A 19,281-nucleotide genomic window follows, 5' to 3' on the forward strand; every position below is an offset into this window, starting at 1 on the left:
TGCTGTTTTTTTCCATGGCTTTGCTGTGTATTGGATCATTGCTGCATCCCCCGTTCTTCTCCTCATAAGCACCTACATTTTGATGATGTGAAGTAATGTATTTATTGTATCACTCCTCTTTCTTTTTTGTAGGGAGAAGGCAGAAGAGAACTTGCTAATCCATGAGACTCAGATAAGAAATGGTAAAGAGATTTTGCTGGGTCAGGGTTGATACCATCAGCTAACATGGCTCTTAAATTATCAAAGTCCAGAGAAATGCCTTTCTCAGGAAAGGGAGAGTCTTTCTGCTGGTGATTGGGGCTGAGTTTGGAAGGAGGGGTTGGCGTCAGAGGCTTCCTTGCAGCTGGGAGCCTGGGCACCTGTGGGCTTCCTATCTTATCGTGGATTAGTTTGGGATGAAGAAATGTAATGTATTGGATTACACTAGGCCTTGGGGGCCCACCTACTCACTGAAGTTGATGGAAATGGGCTGTGAATGGCCCTTGCTCGTCCAGGGATGAGGTGAACACAAGCCCCTGTTTGTAGCAAGTGTATTTTTTTCCAACTGGGAAGAGAGTGGGCTGAGTGATGCCAAGACAGGGAAGGAAGAACATTTTTGATTCTCCTCACCTCTCCTTCCCAGTGATCACTGGGTGACTGAACACTGTGAATGATGGCTTGGGGATACCCACCTAAGGATTACTGAAGAAAGCAGAGAAAGAGAGTTGGCAACATAACGGGAATCTGAGTCTGAGGGGGCTGGGACTCACTTCTCGTACATGAGGATGCATTGGCTTCCACATAACCCTGAGGTTCAGCCCACAATTCCTTTCCTGTGCCTCCTTCCCTACACCCTTTCTCTTCAGATTTCCTAGCAGCTGCTCCAGAGCTGGGCAGCAAAGCAGGAGTGGAGTGAGTGAGGGGCTGGGGGTTTTATCAGATCGCTCACCGTCTCAGTTACCAGTCCCCAGTATGTTAACTGGAGGCAAAGCCAAGGGCAGGTTAAGCTGTACGCTGGCCTGTGACCTGGAGCTGGCCTGTGCTTGCTCTGGGCCACAACCCTGGCATGGAGGTTGCCAACGAGAGGGGATGTGGCTGGAAGGAGGCTGCAGCTCTTCAGCCTTCCTGGGGCAACCTGAGAGCTTGTGTGCTGGAGCTGCTGGTAGCTCAAATCCACAAAAGGGTCAGGGTCAGAGAGAAGAGGGCTCTGGCTTTTGCTTCTTTATATTTTTCATAGTTAATTTGCTTGAAAATGTGGTGAGAAGCTATGTGACATTTGCCAGTGGGGGTGTTGACCCTTGCTTTCTTTCCAGTAGCCTGTGGTTAGCTCTAGAAAAGTGTAGAGGGAGCTGAGAACCCCTCAGCCTGAAGGGATTTGAACCAACATCTTCCCCCTCTCCAAAAATGGGCCACAACATTTTTTTGCTTACAGAGCGTCCCAGGGCAAAAGCATGCAAGTTGCAACCCATGAGGCTTCTCCGCTCTGTGTAAACATTTGCGGAGCAGGAACCACATTCCCCCTCTCCAGGTGGGTGTTCCAACCACCACACGAGAGAGTCCTTCCTCCGCAATTAATATTCAAATGTTTCACACAAGGCGGAACAGTTCGGAGTGTCTTGGTAGTTGGGACATGCTTCAGAGCAGTGGGAGATCTGCTTCAGATCCCACTCTGGATGGAGCAGGGATGGGATGTGAACTTTTGGAACTTCCCCCTCATCTGGCAGCCTGATGAAGCCCATCCTTCACTTCCTCTTCTGCTCTTTCAAGTGCCTGCAAACAAAATGTTTCTTTTGGGGAGAACAGGAGGTTTTATTCACTGCAGCAAAGGTTTTCAGTGCTAAGAAAAAAAAAAAAAAATTGGCTTATTTCAAATAACATTAATTTGCAATGTTTTTATTCTGCTGCCAGACTGAATCAGACATTTGCGTTACCCTATGTCCTGCTCTGGCTAACAGACTCCATTACAAGAAACAAGTTAAATCCTTCTCTCTGGTCTGTCGTATCTGGAATGGAGGCTTGCTACAGGGGTGTCACGCTACCCATGTGTTGCAAAGTGCCACCATTACTTCTTTACCTGTGTACTTCCTCTGTCTCTTGGCATCCCTCTTGGTGTCACATGGAGAGTCAGCAGTGCTGCTGGTGGATCAAGAGAGCTTTGGGTCTACATGAAGAACATGTTTCTCATAGCAGCAGTCATTGGCCGTATCTGTTGCTCTTCCCAAGCCCTGAGGAGAGGAGAAGGGATAAAGAAAAGTTGTTAGTCATAACTGCTGTGGAGATAACATCCTTTCATGTTGTTGAAGGGTCCCAAGGGCCTGGCCGTGGGACATGGTGGCTGCTGTGTCAGACGGAAGAGGAGTGGAGGCAGGTCACAGAGAGCTTCAGAGAGAGGACTTCCCTTAGAGAGCGGCAGCTCTACAAACTCTTGAGTGAAGACTTCCTGCCGGAGATCTGCAACATGATTGCGCAGAAGGTGAGGAGACATGACATCCTGTTTACCTCTCTTTGACCGCTTCCAAGAGCGTGGACATTTGCTGATGGAAGGAGAGCTAAATCCAAGCAGTCTGTCACCCCGTCCTGCTCCCCCCAGGTCCAGCCTGCAAGTGTTGTGGACGTGGGGGCCGTTCAGCTTGTGTATGGGGAGAAAGACTCTCCCCGATGGAGCTGCAGGGCTAGAGTCGATAATTAAGGATCTGGTTCATGATTGCGCAGCAGAGTAGGTAGGATGTCTGAAGGGGTTACTGTCTTCAGCCAACTTCTGTGTCCCTTTTCTGCTAGCAGGGAATCTCTGTCTGCTTTTGAACTGTGGTGATTTACAGCCTAGCTTTTCTATGTAAACTGCCTCTGATTCCACTTTTACTGCCGTTTCACAGCCGGCTCTGCTGAAGGGGCAGTGGCTCCTTCAGCTGTCCTAGCTAAGTCCACTTCAGCTGCTGCCTCAGAGCCCTGAAACTCCAAAGGGCATTGTCCGTCAACTGAATGTTTTCAGGTGGGACAGATTTGGAACGGGATCCTTCGGCTAGATGGCTCTGTAAAATGTACTCTGCAATCAGCATGATGTTCTTGGATTGAGTTCAGTTTGCTTGTTTGCGACCCTTGTAAAGCTAATAGGGATTTCATGGTCACTTCTAACCCCTAGAGTTTCTCCTGCCACTATCTCTGATGTGCCCTAATTTCCTCCACTCTCTTTTTCCTTCCCTCAACTCTCAACCCTGTTTCAGGAGAAGCGTCTGCAGCGGACAGAGTTTTCTCCCAGGTGGATGTCTGACCATCAGCCCATCAAACCAATCAAGCAGGAGGTGAGGGGGGGAGTGTGAGGGGGAGGACGACGGAGGGAGGTGAGAGCAGATGCCTCCTGGGGGAAAAAAAAATAAACCGCAGCATCGCTATTCAGTGGGAAGGAATCGGTTTGAAAGTGCTTGTGCTGAAAGAGAGATGGGTGGTAATGCCCGTCAAAGGCAGGCTAACACTCAGGGTTTCTATGGCGAGCAGGGAGGTGCTGCCCTCTGCATCGCAGAGGTAACTGGCCTCGCTGCCGCCGCAGACTCCAGTGCAGCTGCATATGGAAATCTGCGCTCAGTCTGGGGAATTCCACTTCAATGAAAGTGCTGGCACATTCGAGGCAGTTCAAAGAAAAGTTGAAGAAGGATGAGAGAGCTAGAAGAACCGGCTTACAAAGGGAAATGACAGAAATTCAGCCAAGGGGAAAACGTGAGGCTGCAAACACATGAGGGTGTAGATAGCGCGGAGGGAGAGAAGAATGACTGATGCAGTATGGAGCTGAGCTAGGAGGGGGTCAGCTGGAAATGGAAGTCACAATTTAGGCTGCTTAAAGAAATGCTTATCAAACTGCAGCCTTGTCGACTGAAACGGCTCTTTCCATGCCTCTTCACCCTCATCTCCTCTTCACCCGTCAGCATAACAGCACTGCTGCTTGTGGGTCTGTGCAGTGAACCAAACCCAGGAAAATGACTAGAGTTAAATATAACCTTTTTCTTTGGTCGGGGTTATTTTTAACAAAAGATCAGCTTTCTGATCCAGCTCACCACACAGCCCCCAACAGTCACGTTGGCACAGCCAGAGGCACGGTATGGTGGAGATGGGGGGTCTTTGAACTGGCAATTGCTACCCAAAGCAATCAGTCAGGCAACACGGGATTAGCTTTGGAGGAAAAAATGGGTTTGATTCTATCAGGCCGTGGCGTAATCTCTTACTGTAGATGTAATGAAAATGTAGTTACCTGGTGTTTTGTCAAACCCTTGGAAATTAAACTGCAGGGAATATTCTACATGAGCCAGGGTCAGGGGTTCCCACAAAACAAAGGAGAAAGTACAGTTGTCTGCAATAAATATAATTACTTAGAATAGATAAATAAAAGGAAGGAAGAACCTCTCATCATACTGCAGATGAAAGCCTGCTGAGAGGAAAATAAGACCCTAGCAATGGTCAGTTTGGGGATAGAATTGCTCTCTGCAAAGCCCACCATGCAGGAAGCACAGGGACACGTGTTTGTTCACAGGCAACAGAAATCCCAGAGGAGGAGGGGAGTGGGAAACACATGGAGCCTGAATGATGCTAATCAGTACCGCAGGTGCTCCAGGTCTGCAGCAGCAGAGGGCTGTTAATTGCTGCCTGTGGGCCAGTGAAATGTTTCCAGCGAGTGGGGGGCCCTCCCAGCACCCGCTGTGCTGAGGTATGGGGAGCCAGCCAGCATGAGCATGGGGACGCTGGCAGTGGCTCTCCAGCAGGACATGGCAGTCATCCCTGTCACAGGGGAGCCAGGGAAGGTGCCAGCATGTCTGATGGCTTGTTTGCCGAGCAAGGAGTGGGCAGCAGGCGAGTCTGGAGGAGAAAACTTCAGCCCAGTGCAGAGGTGACCCCTTCCTCTCGGCTCCACGAACTGGATGCTGCATCGGTCCAAGATATAACTTCTCCGTAGGCTCCTAATCCTGTGGAGGATTTCTCAACAGGTGGTTCAGATTAGCTCCTCATTAAAGAGCCGCCTGAGCAGCACCCTCATTAGGGCAGTGCCGTGGAAACCGGAGCAGGGAAGGTTTGGGGGGCGAGGGGCCGGGGCGCCCGGGGCACCCGCGCCTCCTGGCCTCTTGCTCCTGAAGCCCGATACCCACTGTCTGGAGAGCAAAGCAAAAGGCAGAAGTTTGACCCTTTTGGGGTCCTGGGGGGGGAGAAGGCAGTGATGTTGTGTCCTGGAGTGCTCTCTGGCGGAGGGAAGGAGGTGGTGATGCCACGGTCGCAGATGCAAGGAGTGTTTTTCATCCTTCAAGTGGAGAGGAAGCTGAAGAAATGTCTCTTTGCCACCTCTTGGGTTAGGAAGGAAGTTTAACTTGTGTTTGGTTCTTGTTCTTATTGTCCCAGTAGGCATCTGCTTCCATCACATCTAGCAGGAGTTTGTGTTTGCTTACTTTATTAACTGAGTTGAGAACCCTCATCCTCCATAGGTTTAAGTGGGATGCCAGGCAGTTGTTATCTCTGAAAATCACATTGTTTCTATGCCTGAAGCGTCTCGAAAAGCCTGTGCCAGCATTGCCGCTGCCCTGCAAGCGCTGCAGGGAGAGAGTGCCATTGTCTTGGGCACCTGCTGCGGTCCCTGGTGGTTACTGCACTGTGCTTGTGCTTTCTGCTTTTCCTTTGTCTTATCTTTATGGATCTGCTAGGATGATATCCTCTCTTTTGCTTCAAATTGTCCCGTTGCTTTGTCGATGACGTATTTGTCGTGGGTTGATGGGGAACGTGCTGTGGATTCTGTGTTCCACCATTCCAGTACAAGGTGCTGAATGCACCCAGCAGGCTTGGAGAGGTCCTGGTGTGAGCACTGTGGCTTGGACGTTGTGTATGTGTTTCTGTAGGACATGAATGATGGAAGCTGTGTGAATCCAGGGAAAGGGAAGGACTAACCTGGGCACCAACCATTGAAGAAATTAGTGTGGCACGCCAGTCTGGCTTAGATCTATGGGCTGGAGTATCGAAAGGCTGATGGTCACATCCTCAATAAAATATCCTGGTGTATCAACTTCTGGTGGCTGGTTTCTGCTCACCTCTTTCTCTTCCTAATTGCTGCAGAACCTGACTCTTGATTCCTACTGCAATTTGAAGATTAATCAAGAAAGTTGAGGGAAAACTGACAATGGTCAAGATCTGGCCTGAAAGGAAGTAGTTTGCAGTGCATGAGTAGGAAATCAGATGGCAGAGCAATTAGAGAAAGGGATATGAAAAGAATCAGAAGTGGAAATGTAGAACGTGATTCTGTACATTCTTAACCTCTTGTACTTGGCATAGCAGTTTCAGTTCTGGGCATCCTGGTGTTTGGATATTGATCAATTGGAGGAAAGATCTGAGAGAGATAACTGGAATAATTAGGGGGCTGGAAAAATTGCTTTATAAGGAAACATTTAACCTAATTACAGAAACACAGGAGTTTTGTGTAAGTGTCTGAGAAAGCCCATAAAGGCTGGAATGTGGCTGAAGAAGAGGAAAATTCATGCTTGCCCAGAAGAGCGTAACTAGAAATAATTGGATGGAATTAGGGGATGAGAAATTAACTCTAGACCAAATGTGAGGAGAAGCTGGCTGATCTAAAGGCGTGTGGACTCATGGGATGGTTTCCCTAGGAAAGCAGTAGAAGAGTGAAGTACTAGTATTTGTCAAAGATCTGAAAAAGAAAAAATACATGGGCAGAGTTCCCTTGTGCTATTTGGGTTTGCCTAAAAAGGATCAGCACACAATAAGTGCTTTTCTGTCCACTGTGTCCCAAAATGCAGGGTATGGTCCTAATGCCATCATGGGTCCCATCACGCTTTTTTGGACACTTCTCTGTGGCTTTTGGTGGTTGAAACGTAGTTGTCTTAGCATATTGTTGCTGCTGGAGACAGGGAGATAATACACGATGCTCATCCACGGAGAGCTGCAGGGGGAGATTGTGGGGCAGTGCTGTGTACAGGAAGGGGAGGCAGAGGAGGAATGAAGGTACACTGAAACCAGGCAGCGTCTCTAGGCATTTATCGAAACACTCCGAGGTGCTGCTTTTATGGAATGAAACAAGGACAAAATAGTAATCATGGTGCCAGATTTTTTTCTGGGGATTAATAATGGGCCTGGAGAAGTTGATGGTCTGAGCAGCAGTCAAGGGACTCCAGCTGATTGCTAATCCTCAGGAAATGCCTTCTGCCTCAGTGGTGGTTGCTGGTTATTCCCTGGAAATGAAGGTGGAGAAAACTGTATGCACATTGTTCTTTTCTGGTCGATACTCCCTGCTGATAAGGCACACGTACCTTGGTCTTGCAGAAGTCAAAGAGGGAGTGGCTGGTGGATGATCAATTCATTTGTCTTATAATTAGACTAATCTAATAAAGGTAATACCACACTGCCGGATACACACCTGGCACTTTACTGGAGAAAGAGGAGCAGGTGATCCTTGGTGTGGGAAGCGTGCAGTCTAAGTGGGGTCACACAGAGCCTTGCGGGCTGCTGACAGTGGGGAGGTGAGGAAACGTGGCAATAAAGAGCCAGGCATCCTTCAGTGAGAAAACTGGTCAGGGACCCTAGCAGGAAAACTGTCCAAACAAGCAAGTGAGAGCTAGTTTAGGAGAGATTAGCATGTAGAAATATGGTGGCCAGTATTTAAAACAGGAAAGGAAAACACTCCAAATGATACCTCGGTATAAGGCTGTACCAGCGTCTTTTACTATCCTAAGTCCTACATGTTTCATAGCAGAATAGTCCTTTCTACTCATGCTGGCAGCTCAAGACTCCACTAGCTGGAAGGGATAGAGGTGTTCTGTGGGAGTGTCAACAGCCCGAATCCTTTGCCCAGAAGGGAAATCCACATGGTGTGATCCTGGCAAAGCAGCAGTTTGTCTAACCCATCGCTTCTCCTTCCTTTTTCCCTGCCTCAGTAGGGTTTCATCGCTTGACAAATAACTTTCCTGTACATGTTGCTTTTCATCTGAGAATTCATATATACAAATGCTGCTTTGTTTTTTCTTATTTTTTCCTCAGCCATTCATTATAGGTCTGCTTTCATACTTGCTCAAAGTAAACCTGCCTCTGCTCAGACTTGCGTAAGCCAGTGCATTACATTTTTTTGGTGCGTCATTTTGTTGCAGGTGAACCCGAATGTGCTGAGTTCAGTGGAGAAGCAGAGGCGCAGGGAGGAAGAAGAGGAGCGCCAAATCCTTATAGCGGTGCAGAAGAGGGAGCAGGAACAGCTGCTGAAGGAGGAGAGGAAGAGAGAGATGGAGGAGAAGGTCAAAGCGGTGGAAGGTATGTGTGACCAGTGTGAAGCAGGGGTGGAAGCTGTCAAAGCTGAGACTGAGATCTGCCGTTTCCATTCCTCCCCTGCCAGACATGCTAATGGGAATATCTTTTCTTGCACTTACCTCAATAAATTGGTTTGGCTGTAGTTTCTTTTACTTTGTCCACCTCTCGGTGCTGGTGGCTGTTCTCTAGAGCACCCTTCAGCTATGTTTTCTTTCTCAAATCACAGTTATTTTCTCCCTTGCCCCAGCTGTATTTTTCTCCTGCCATTTATGGTGTTCCTCAGTTCTCTTCTTCTGCCTCTCCACTTGCCTCCTCATTAATTTCCCTGTGTGCAGAATTAGCTGGGTTTGCTCTTGCTGAATAGCATTTGGCCCTTTTGGCCTAATCCGTGATAAGAGAAGGGTTCCTTTTGCAGAGAAAGGGAGGAGCAGAAGTAATATTTTTATATTGCTAGTGGCCTCATTAGTTGGAGAGCTAAAATGAGGGGACCAGGCTAAACAGAGCACCAGAGGGGGCAGTTTCAGGTGTTGGTCTTGTTTTTTCGTGGTTTTGAATTAAATGCTGACTTAAGCTGTTTTGCAAGAAACGACTGTTGTGTTTAATACATCGGATGGAGCCACAGGCAGCAGGTGTTCAAATAGTACACATGATGTCTAAGAGCAGGCTCATTTCTGACCACTTTCTCTCTGTCAGCCTCTCTAATGGGGATTCTTTTATATGCTGCTTTTGCCACTGTGGCTGGCTGGGCTGTCGCAGTTCCAGGGAAACACTGAACATCTTCACAAAACTGTTCTGGTAAAATGTGGTGATGTCAGTATCAGGAATGGATAAAGAATCAGAAAAGGAAAAAATACTAAGTACATGCAAGCCTTGTAAACTTTCCAAGATGAAACAGTTTGCTACCAGATGTTGCGTAGCAGACCAGATGTTATCTAAGAATAGTTTATTTTACTTGCTTACCTTTCTAACCTTTAGAAAATCCAATTACTTGCTTGGCCTTTGTATATTCCTGGTTGCCAGTCCTGGCTAATCCGGTGCTTTAAACTCTGAATCATCCAACTTCCAGATCTGCCAAAGATATCTGTTTCACCTTGGCAAATTGCGTATTCTCCGTGCTTTAATTCTCCATCTCTATAGACAAAATCAGTCTTGAAGTTCCAGAAAAAGCTGCAAAGATAAATGTAGTATTCAAGGTTGCTCAGGTGTTTTGATATAAGCCGTGTCCTTTTCTGGGTTAAGACAATCACTATATCAGCTGATGAAAATGCACCAGAGCCACTGAAAGAAACTGGCATGGGGTTGAGCAGTAAACTGTTTTAAGACAATTTCACATACATTTGTGCTTTTCTTGGTAGAGATGCTTTTATTTTGGTTTGTGCAGTTTCTTTCCATCCAGTTTAAACTTGTCCTTAGTCAGTTTAACCTAAATCAGGAGAAGTCTCCTTTTAAGTTGGTGCAAAAGATGTTTGGAAAGGGTATTTACATGTCTGACATTCAGTTAAATCACTGCAGTATTTTTCATCCCTAGAAACAGCAGCTATCCAGGTGAAACTTAGGCTTCTTCACCATCTTTCCTTATTGTCAAGCACACCCTCAATTAGCGATTTACTTTCATGACAGTTCTTATGATGGACAGAAACTGATTTGAAAATGAAGTAATTTGTTTTGCTTGGTTCCCACTTGTTAAAAACTGGACATGCGTTGACAGATTTTATGGCAACAAAGACTTTATTGTATTTTGTAGTCCATTTGGGATTTAACATGAATTTGGGTTCAGTTTTGGGCCCCTCGTCATAAGAAGGGCATTGAAATACTGGAGAGAGTGCAGAGGAGGGTGATGAACCTGGTGAGGGGCCTGGAGCACAAGTCTGATGAGGAGCAGCTGAGGGAACTGGGGCTGTTTAGCCTGGAGAAAAGGAGGCAGAGGAGGCTGAGACCTTATCGCTGTCTACAACTAACATAGAGGAGGTTGTAGCATGGAGGGTGTTGGTCACTTCGAAGTAGCAAGTGGTAGGACACAAGAGGAAATGGCCTCAAGTTGTGTCAGGGGAGGTTCAGATTGGATGTTAGGAAAAAATTATTCATGGAAAGGGTTGCCAGGCATTTGAACAGGCTGCCCAGGAAAGTGGAATCACCATCCCTGGAGATGTTTAAAAGGCGTTTAGATGAGGTTCTTAGGGACATGGTTTAGTGCTAGAGTTAGGTTATGGTTGGACTCTACGACCCTGAGGGTCTTTTCCAACTGAAATGATTCTATGATTCTATGAAGTGATATGAAACAGGATGGAATATCTGCTCTGAACTTCATCAGAATTTCACCTGCTTCTTGGTTTTGGACTGTGTGCCTGTTTTTAGATCACGTTCCTGTTTCCAGTCTGGGATTTCACTTCCTCCCCATCCCAACACATGCCCAGGTAACAAGTCTCCTGATGGGCCCATCTGTACGTTCCTGAATTTATGAGTTAAAGCAGCTTTCTAGATTTCTACCACAATAGTAGGTTAGAGTTTCCCAGTTCTCTTCCCAGATGCTGTTCCAACATTGTCTTGCACACATGACTTTCTAGCTGTTTGAGGTACTTTTTAGGGCATGGGTTAGATTTTGAAAGATGCTGGGTAGGACTCAGCCCATGCCGCCAGCATGACAGTGAGCTCTGCCAGTGATCTTTAACATGCTATATTAATCACTTGCTGTGGTAGGTAGAGGGAGCTTCCATTAACCCTGATTGAGCTCCAGTCTGGTACCAGTGTAGTGCTTCCTGATTCCTGTCAGTTTACCAGGTCAGGTCCTCAGCAGGCCTTGATGGATTTCTAAAATCTACATCACCTTGCTTCTTGGTCACTGTTGCCATGAGGTTTTCCTTTTGCTGCCCAAATCATCACCACATTCTCAGCTTTCCCACTCAGATGACATTATTACGGATGTCTAAGTGAAGCTAATTTTACAAAAGAAGCATACAGTACTGAACTGTGCTTGGACAGACTGCTAACTCTAGTTTGATGTTGGACTTCTCACCACTAAATGTTATAATGGATGCTGATAGATTCTGTAGGACATATCAAATGCACGTCTTGTCCTCCCAACTTCAGTGCTACCCAGAGCCTTCTAAAGGGAAATTTGGGCTGTCTTTTAACAGTTTTTGACATACCTGGCCATGGAATGCCCTGGAAATACCCACCTTGTAGCTATTCCTAGTTTTCTGATGTCCTCAACCCCCATTCCAAGTTTGGTTTTGACTGACAGAGTAAGACAGTAAATTAATACTCTTCCACCAGAGCTGGTGCTTCTTGAATCTTTGGCATTTTCCAGAGATGGAGCCTCTGCTAAAGGGTATTAGCCAAGATTTCCTCATCTTTCACTCTGGGTGTTCCTCTACTGTGGCACTCTCCTTGAACATTACTTTCACAGAATTCTGCTCCTACAGAAACTTGGTACAACCACAGGTGTTTAGCAAGTCAGACGAATTCAGATTTCCTATAAGAAAAAGGAAATGAGGTTCATAAGAGCCCATAAACTTTCTATTATGAAACAATCTGTTAGCCAGCTGTCTGGTTGCAAACCACAGGTTATATTACCAGCGTTGCTTCTTCCTGTCTCTCACCTCTTAAACCAAAGCTGTCCCAGTGGACCTCCTGTGTGGCAGCTTGCTCCCTCTGGCTGCTGGCCATGAAGGCCTACCTGAACAATCTTCCCAAAGCTGGCTGTGGTGGTGGAGGATATCAGTGACCCCACAAGGACCCCAGTTACTCATTGCCACCCGTCTGACAGAACCTCAGCATTGCTCTTCATCCACTTCAGTGCAAAACCAGCTGTTTTGCCTTCACCTGGCTGAGGTGAAGCATCTGAAGGGATGGTAACTTAATAAGCCAGCTCTTTCCATATTGCTGATCTATGCCTAGATCTGTGTGCTGAACTTTTCTCTTGGTACCACACTGTGGTCAGGTATTTGTCTGGAAGCTGGGTAGGGCAGCATTTGTATCACAGTAATGTTTCAAAATCAGTGATAGTGAAGTCAAGGGGAAATGAAGATGTGTGCTGATGGTGCGCTGTATTTCCGCCTCTCTGCTCCTGTGCTGCTGCGACATTTCCTGAAAGAACACCAACAATTCACTGGAGTTCTAGAGAGTTGCAGGAGCTGCCTTCGTTTTCCCTGCAGGATCTTGTTGACAGGGAGTGTTGAATGGTTTTTCACCTCTCTCCCCTCTTCACTGCAGAACGAGCCAGGAGGAGGAAGCTTCGTGAAGAGCGGGCCTGGCTGCTGGCGCAGGGGAAGGAGCTCCCCCCTGAGCTTTCCCACTTGGATCCCAGTTCTCCTGCGAGGGAAGAGCGAAGAACCAAGGACCTGTGAGTATGCAACTGAGCATGCAGCTTTTGAGTGCATCAAAGCTTAGGCAGGGGTACAGGGAGGAGAGGAGTGTGGTCATTCACAGGAATGAGGAGGGAGAAGCGAGGCTGGAGAACAGCGAGGAGTAAGATGAGAAACATCTGGACTGGGTCCACACTAGAGTGTTTGTGATGAGGCCTGATTGTCAGCATTGTGGCACTGTGCGTGGGGTGGAAGGGAAGATAAGGTGAGAGAGCATGTCTTACATGTCCTCAGGCTGCATAGTCACTGTTGCGTTCCCTGTTACAGCTTTGAACTGGATGATGAGTTCACAGCCATGTACAAAGGTTAGTCCTCCGGCCCCAGCTTCTCCTATTGCATGAAATGCTCCTCTGAGCGTGTGTGTGTAACCATTCACCTTTCTTTTGTTCCTGCCAGTTCTAGATGTGGTAAAGGCTCACAAGGACTCTTGGCCCTTCTTGGAACCCGTTGATGAATCGTATGCTCCCAACTACTACCAGATCATTAAGGTATGGAGGCAGAGTGGTCCAGCCAACTTAGCGGATGCACTTTGTTGACTGCAATGAAGTTTTTTGGAAGTGTTTGAAGTCTTGGGGGCTATGTTACCCTCACAGTCAAACTGCGTGACTCCAGTAGTCCCTTCTAGTCTAACAAGTCAAAGAAACCAAAGATGAGAGGCTGTCTCTCAGGAGAGCAGCCTCTGCCCCCATCCCCTGCTATGCTTGCTGTAACTGGAGGGTTTGTTGTGTTTCAGGCCCCTATGGACATCTCTAGCATGGAGAAGAAGTTGAATGGAGGTCAGTACTGCACCAAGGAAGAATTTGTGGGCGATATGAAGACCATGTTCAGGAACTGTCTTAAGTACAATGGTGAAGGAAGTGGTAAGAGCAGTAAGATACTGTTTGTCTCTTGGCAGTGCTCAGTCAAAACAAGCAGTGATCATCTTCCTACTAGATGATTTGTGCTTATTCTCTTTCAGAGTATTTTTGGAAGGCCAGACAAAAGAGTGGGAGCTTCTGAGTAATAAGGCCTGGGGTTTTAGTGAGGTTTTTAGGACAGTTTGGTCATGCTGGATTGGGGGATGGCATACTAAGGGACTCCCATATTGGTAGAAGTCTGTTTCTTTCTGAGCTAATTCCTTTGTTTGCTTGTGTGTGTCTGTGTGCCACTTTTTCTTCTAATATCTAACACAGACTTTGAAAAGCATTGGAATCTCATTAGCTCTCAGTGTCTGTTGAGTAACACTAGAAAGTGAAGAATGAATTGGGCTTGTAATCCTTTGGATGGAAAATGTGATTTTGAGGTTCCTTGGCTATTGAATGAACAACATGAGTCTGCAAATGGGAAACCCTGGGTTTACTGGCCATACCAACTAAAATTCTGCATGTGGCTTAGGTAACAAATCAGATCACATATGGTGGGTCATCACTGCAGTCTGTGTCTCACTAGCACCACCTTGAAAGGGAAAATAGTTAGAGCTACAGGGCTTGTCACTGTGGGCCCCAGGTAAAAGCATTCCTGAGCGCCACTGGGAGAGCTCCGTTTGCCAAGGAACTTCTGGGTTACTTTAGTGGAAACAACTGCAAAGTCATTTGCCTCAAGCCCTTGTCATTAACACCTCTTGCATGTCTTCTCCTTCTTATCCACCCTTCTGAGCAGAATTGTCATGTAGAAATGATGCTGGTGTTGGCAATAGCTTTCATGTTAGGGTCAGCAAGTGCTTTAGAAACCATACATGGAGGAATATGTTTGCTGATTTTCCTCTGTCCACAGCAGAGACTTGAACAAGTCCAAGAAAAACCTCTGAATGTAATTAAACAGCATTGCTGGAAGTTCACATTTCTTCTCTCGGCACTCTGCTGGCTAACTCCACAGGTCACACATCTCTGCAAGCAGAGGTGGTGCTTCTCCTAATGCAATTCTTGGCACTATGATGGAACACTGGGTTAGTGCTGACTGTGCAAGCCGTGCTGCTAATGGTACTTTGTCATGCCTGTGTGCCTGTCCTCTGGTGGGGTTACTGAATGAATCTGATGCTGCATTGCTTATTGACTTTAAGAATGTAAACCAAAGTCAGCTAGTTAAAAATAAAAGTCCTTCCTCAAAGAAACTTCATGGAGGGGAGATGATTTACCCGATGGGGCAAGTCTAATGTTGCTTAATTGTTTCTCTCTATAAGGCTCTGTCCCTGATGTTCTTGAGTTTTTTTGGCTGCAGAATATACCAAGATGGCTTACAACTTGGAGAGGTGTTTCCACCGAGCAATGATGAAGCACTTCCCTGGGGAAGACGGAGACACGGATGATGAATTTTGGATCAGAGAAGATGGAAAACGGGAGAAGAGGAGCCGACGGACTGGTCGCTCCAGCACAGGCAGCGTTTGGACTCGATCACGAGACTCAGAGGGACCGGGCAAGAGGCAGCAACGCCTAGAAAATGGAGGAAAACCTCCACCGTATCGAGCTACTTCCAGGGCTCCAGCTTCTTCCTCCTCTTCCTCCTCCTTCTCCTCGTCCTCTGCAGAGGATCCAAGTAGCAACCCAATGCAGCCTCCTCGAGAAGTGGGCCCTTCCAATGGGCGAGGTTTCCCTCGCTCTCTGCAGTACGGTGGCATGCCCAGCTCTGTGACACATCCCAGCCAGATGGTAAGGAGTGGTTTCTGCTGTTTTTCACCCATCAGGCCTGTGGAGGGAGGGATGTAAATGAATGGAATGAAGCTCTTCTGTGAAATCTCTACCACGTGGCAAGAATCCTTTCCCAGAGACTGAGGGTCAGAGCTATGGTTTCTGCAACTGAAACTTTTCAACCCTTAGATTTAAACTGGTACGGATCAGTCTTACTGGGTGTCCATTTAGCTTTCTAAGGAAAACAGTTTTAAGAGCAGTTGGGGATGGAAAAGTAGCTACTTTTTAAACTGAGGCTGTTCCACATCACCGCCACACTAGCTAGGAACAGTCTTTTAATGTTTTCCATGGTCAGCATGTCCCTGTGTGGGCTTGGGCCAGCCCTTGCTTCCCCAGTTCTCTTCTCTCCTTGGAGAGTTACCCCATTGTGCATGGAAAACAGTCACATTCCCTTTCTCAGCCTCCAGATTATGATGCTGAACAAGCCAGTCTTCTTTTAACTCAATTGTTAACAGATGCCTGGTAACCTTATGCTATCTGTGTACTACTGCATTTGATTCCTTGAGTATGTATAAAAGCAGCAAACGAAACCAAACACAAGGCCACCCTGGACTAAAGCAGTGACCTCCCTTTAGCCCAGCATTTCTCTCAACACCACCTGTTCTACCTCTCCATTGGGCTCTTCCTCACCCATCCTTCACTGTCTTCCATTTTAACTGGTGATGTCTTGTGGTGTGCTATATCAACTGCTCCTTTGAGATCCAGGCTACCCCTCACCCTTTTAGCTAGAGATCAAACAAAATTTTTTGAGTGCTTCTTGTAATGCAAATACTGGGAGGCAGTAGGAGAGCTGGAGGCAACAAGTATTTTGAAGGAAATCCAGCACATTCCCTGGTTGCGCTGCTCTCCTGCTCTTCTGGTCCACTCCTCTACTTGGAGTGAACCACGGCTCCAGCTAGTCTTCTCGGTTGCCACCAAGGAGTTGGGTGGCAGGTGAGTGTATCCATGACCTGAGTGCAGGGACATGGGTCTGGGGTGTAAGGGTGGCTTTGGCAGGTGAGATTTGTCACCTCCTAGCAAAAAACTACATGTTTTTCCTGGTATGTGCAAAAAATCTGTCTGCTCATCAATGTGCTTCCTCCAGCTTCATCTTCTCCTCACCTGCAGCAGCTCTGCTGCTTCTCTGCGCTTCACAAAATGTTTTATTTCTCCCTCCTGCACCCTTCCCTGTCCCTCAGAGACCATCCGTGCCAGGAACATTTGGTCCCCTGCGTGGATCAGATCCCACAAAACTCTGCGGCTCGCCACGAGTGCCTGAGCCCCATCCCGGAGAACCGGTCCAGCAGCACCAGCACTTTGCCATGCAGGTACGAAATGTGGCAGCCAAGGGGACATGCAGGTCCCCTCCACTCCTTGGTGCGACGGCTTTCACCGAGACTCACCCCATCTCTCTCTCTCTCTTTCTCCCCCTCCTGCCCAGCCGACCGTGGGACTGAACGAGCACCGCGGGCACAGGCTGGCTGCCCCAGAGAAGCAGACATGTGCAGGACCGACCCACGTCTCCAGCCTCGGCCCCCGGCCGGGCACCCTGCAGCTGGGGCACGTCAGTGGCCCCCCACCTGATGCTGTCTACCCACCAGCCCAGTTCCAGCAGGGCTTCCTCCCCCCGAGGCACAATGGGCCCCCTGTGAGGCCACCGGAGGGCTCCGAGGTCCCCCCGGGGCACATGTACCGGCCCTACAAGTACCTGAACCGTGCACACCCGGCTCTGTGGAATGGCAGCCATGGCCCTGCTAGCCAGGGTGCCATGGGGCCAGAGGAGAAGTCACCCATAGGGCCAGGGCCATCGCTCCAGCCCCGTGGCATGGGTCATATGATGGACCCCCGGGCCATGAGGCCAACACTGCCTCCCAGCCAGTGGACCGAGCAACCAAATTTCCTACCTCACGGGGTGCCTCCCTCAGGGTATATCAGAGCGCCTGGGAAAGCCACCAGCCAGAGGATGCCGCAGCCGACGGCCACTCTGTTCGGGGGACAGCCTCAGGTGCAAAGAGGGTGCCAGGGCGGGGACTCCATGATGGACAGCCCGGAAATGATCGCCATGCAGCAGCTGTCCTCCCGCGTCTGCCCGCCGGGTGTGCCTTACCACCCTCGCCAGCCGCCTCCACCACACCTCCCCGGACCCTTTCCCCAGCTGGCTCATGCTGCTTCCACTGCTGGCGTGCAGCCTCCAAAACCTGTTGTGGGGAACGGGAGCTCGCAGGAGCTGACCGGTCAGACCATGAAGCCAGAGACCAACCAAGGTAACGCCTCAAGCACCCACCTGCCAACACGGCAGCCGCTACCTGTGGGGTTTGAACTTCCCTGCCTGCATCTGTTACCTGCATCCCCCTGCTCACCCCCCTTTTGCTTGCTACCAGGCATCCCTCCCACCTGCTGCACCTTTTCCCCTGCCAGGGCAGACCCTCTGCCTGCTGGTCAATGCTTGCGAGGAGGGCATGGAGGCACCCCCAGGCCAGCTTTGTTGCTTTTGGGCTCCAGCCTCGTAGGGTCCCAAACTTAACTGTTTTGCAGATGCACAAAACCTGTGTCTGCAAATGTGGGTTTGTTTGGATTTGTGCCACTAGAAAAGCGAAAAGTATTCCCTGGCTTACTGGAGTAAATTTTAAACAGTGATTGAGGCTCAGCAACAAAAGTACATTTTTTTTCTAGGAAATAATTAAATTCTTGATTAAATACTTGCGGGACACACATTTTTTTAAGTGTGAGGGGTTTGTTTTTTAAATCTAAATTGGAATATCTTTTCTGCTCAAGCCACTGCTTAGATTTTTCTAAGATTGTTTTGTTTCATTGTAGCCTGCCAGGGGCCCCTGTGTCCCAGCTAGCCCTGCAAGCTATCAGTTTGCCATTGGGTGCAAATGCAAAACATAGTCTATAGTGCTTCTAGGGATCACTTGGAGTTAATATAAAAATGGGATCTGTAGAAGGTTTGGTAAGTAAAGATGTCAAGTGAATAAAGGGTTTAAATACACTCCTTTGAGTATATGTCAGTACGGCTTCTCCTCTGAAATGCACATGTGTCTCATGAGCTCAGCATCTCAAAACCGTCACACAACAGGACTGTCAGAAAGCCATTGAGCAGCTGTGTCCGTTCAGGTGGGGTGGCAGCGTGTCATGTGTGCCATCACAAGTTTCTTTCTAGTTGAATTTCATTCATTTTAGCGGGTAAACTGGAGATCAAAAAAGACCCTTAAAAATAAAACAAACCTAAAGTAGAGATCAAAAAATCCCAGAGATCAAAAAAAAAATTTTTTTTTTCATTAATTCTAGCTGGTAAACTAGAGATCAAAACCCTTGCATCTTTTATCAATCCCTCGTGTGCCTTGCGCTAAGAAGAAACTCATTCCTTGTGTGGCATTGCTTAAAAGTCATTATCATTTAACTGTGCAGGATATAGAACAGAGACCGGAGGAGGACGTTGAGTGATTGCAGGGCAGAGTAGCTGCATCTCCAAATCACAGTTGGTTAAAATACAGCCGTGATCGGCTCTGCAATATCTCTGTGTGTGGTAACACTTCTGCCCAAGCTGTGGGCAAGTGGGGTTTGCGGACTAGAAGGGGCAACACATCGTGAAATCTGGCTGCTGTTACCCTGGCTTCTTTGCGCGCTCTCATGTGGGTCCTGCTGTATTTCCCAACTCTGCCTCTCCATTAGGCAGTCTCTGCACACCTGTGTGTCAGACCAAGCCCACGTGTGCAATGTTACCCTGGTGGAAGCATGACTTATCAGTGGCTTGCAAACTGTAGCAGACCTGCGTCTCAAGGGTTCAGTCCATGCGTGCCATCTTTCCAAGAGAGGTGCAACCTCATGAAGAGTTATTAAAAGAGCGCTTTTAAAAGAAGGAGCCAGTAAAGATCACCTAACTTTGCAAAAAGGCGCTTCAGAATTGCTAAAGGTCTCTGAAGGAAAGACTGTGTGATAATTGTGGGAGGGAGTCTGCAGCCCCACAGGAAGGGGGATTGTGTTGCCATGCTGCAACAGTCCTGCAGGGAGTTTTG

The 19,281-nt window shown here is 47.9% G+C and overlaps 1 protein-coding gene across 2 annotated transcripts in view; it reads left to right on the forward strand.

Moving 5' to 3' along the window:
* The window catches only part of CECR2 (CECR2 histone acetyl-lysine reader), a 106,183-nt gene that overhangs the window by 75,952 nt on the left and 10,950 nt on the right, over positions 1 to 19,281 (forward strand). Inside the window, exons 6-16 of one of the 2 annotated variants that reach the window (XM_065829311.2) lie at positions 133 to 182; positions 2,283 to 2,452; positions 3,201 to 3,278; positions 8,103 to 8,259; positions 12,469 to 12,598; positions 12,888 to 12,925; positions 13,017 to 13,108; positions 13,354 to 13,480; positions 14,817 to 15,244; positions 16,462 to 16,590; positions 16,704 to 17,526. In XM_065829311.2, the coding sequence (XP_065685383.2) occupies positions 133 to 182; positions 2,283 to 2,452; positions 3,201 to 3,278; positions 8,103 to 8,259; positions 12,469 to 12,598; positions 12,888 to 12,925; positions 13,017 to 13,108; positions 13,354 to 13,480; positions 14,817 to 15,244; positions 16,462 to 16,590; positions 16,704 to 17,526 (2,222 nt within the window). The remainder of the gene's footprint in view (positions 1 to 132; positions 183 to 2,282; positions 2,453 to 3,200; positions 3,279 to 8,102; positions 8,260 to 12,468; positions 12,599 to 12,887; positions 12,926 to 13,016; positions 13,109 to 13,353; positions 13,481 to 14,816; positions 15,245 to 16,461; positions 16,591 to 16,703; positions 17,527 to 19,281) is intronic. The other variant, XM_065829312.2, reaches the window with a different exon arrangement.

Source organism: Patagioenas fasciata, chromosome 1 (genome assembly GCF_037038585.1).
Source record: "Patagioenas fasciata isolate bPatFas1 chromosome 1, bPatFas1.hap1, whole genome shotgun sequence".
In the NCBI taxonomy this organism is placed as follows: Eukaryota; Metazoa; Chordata; class Aves; order Columbiformes; family Columbidae; genus Patagioenas; species Patagioenas fasciata.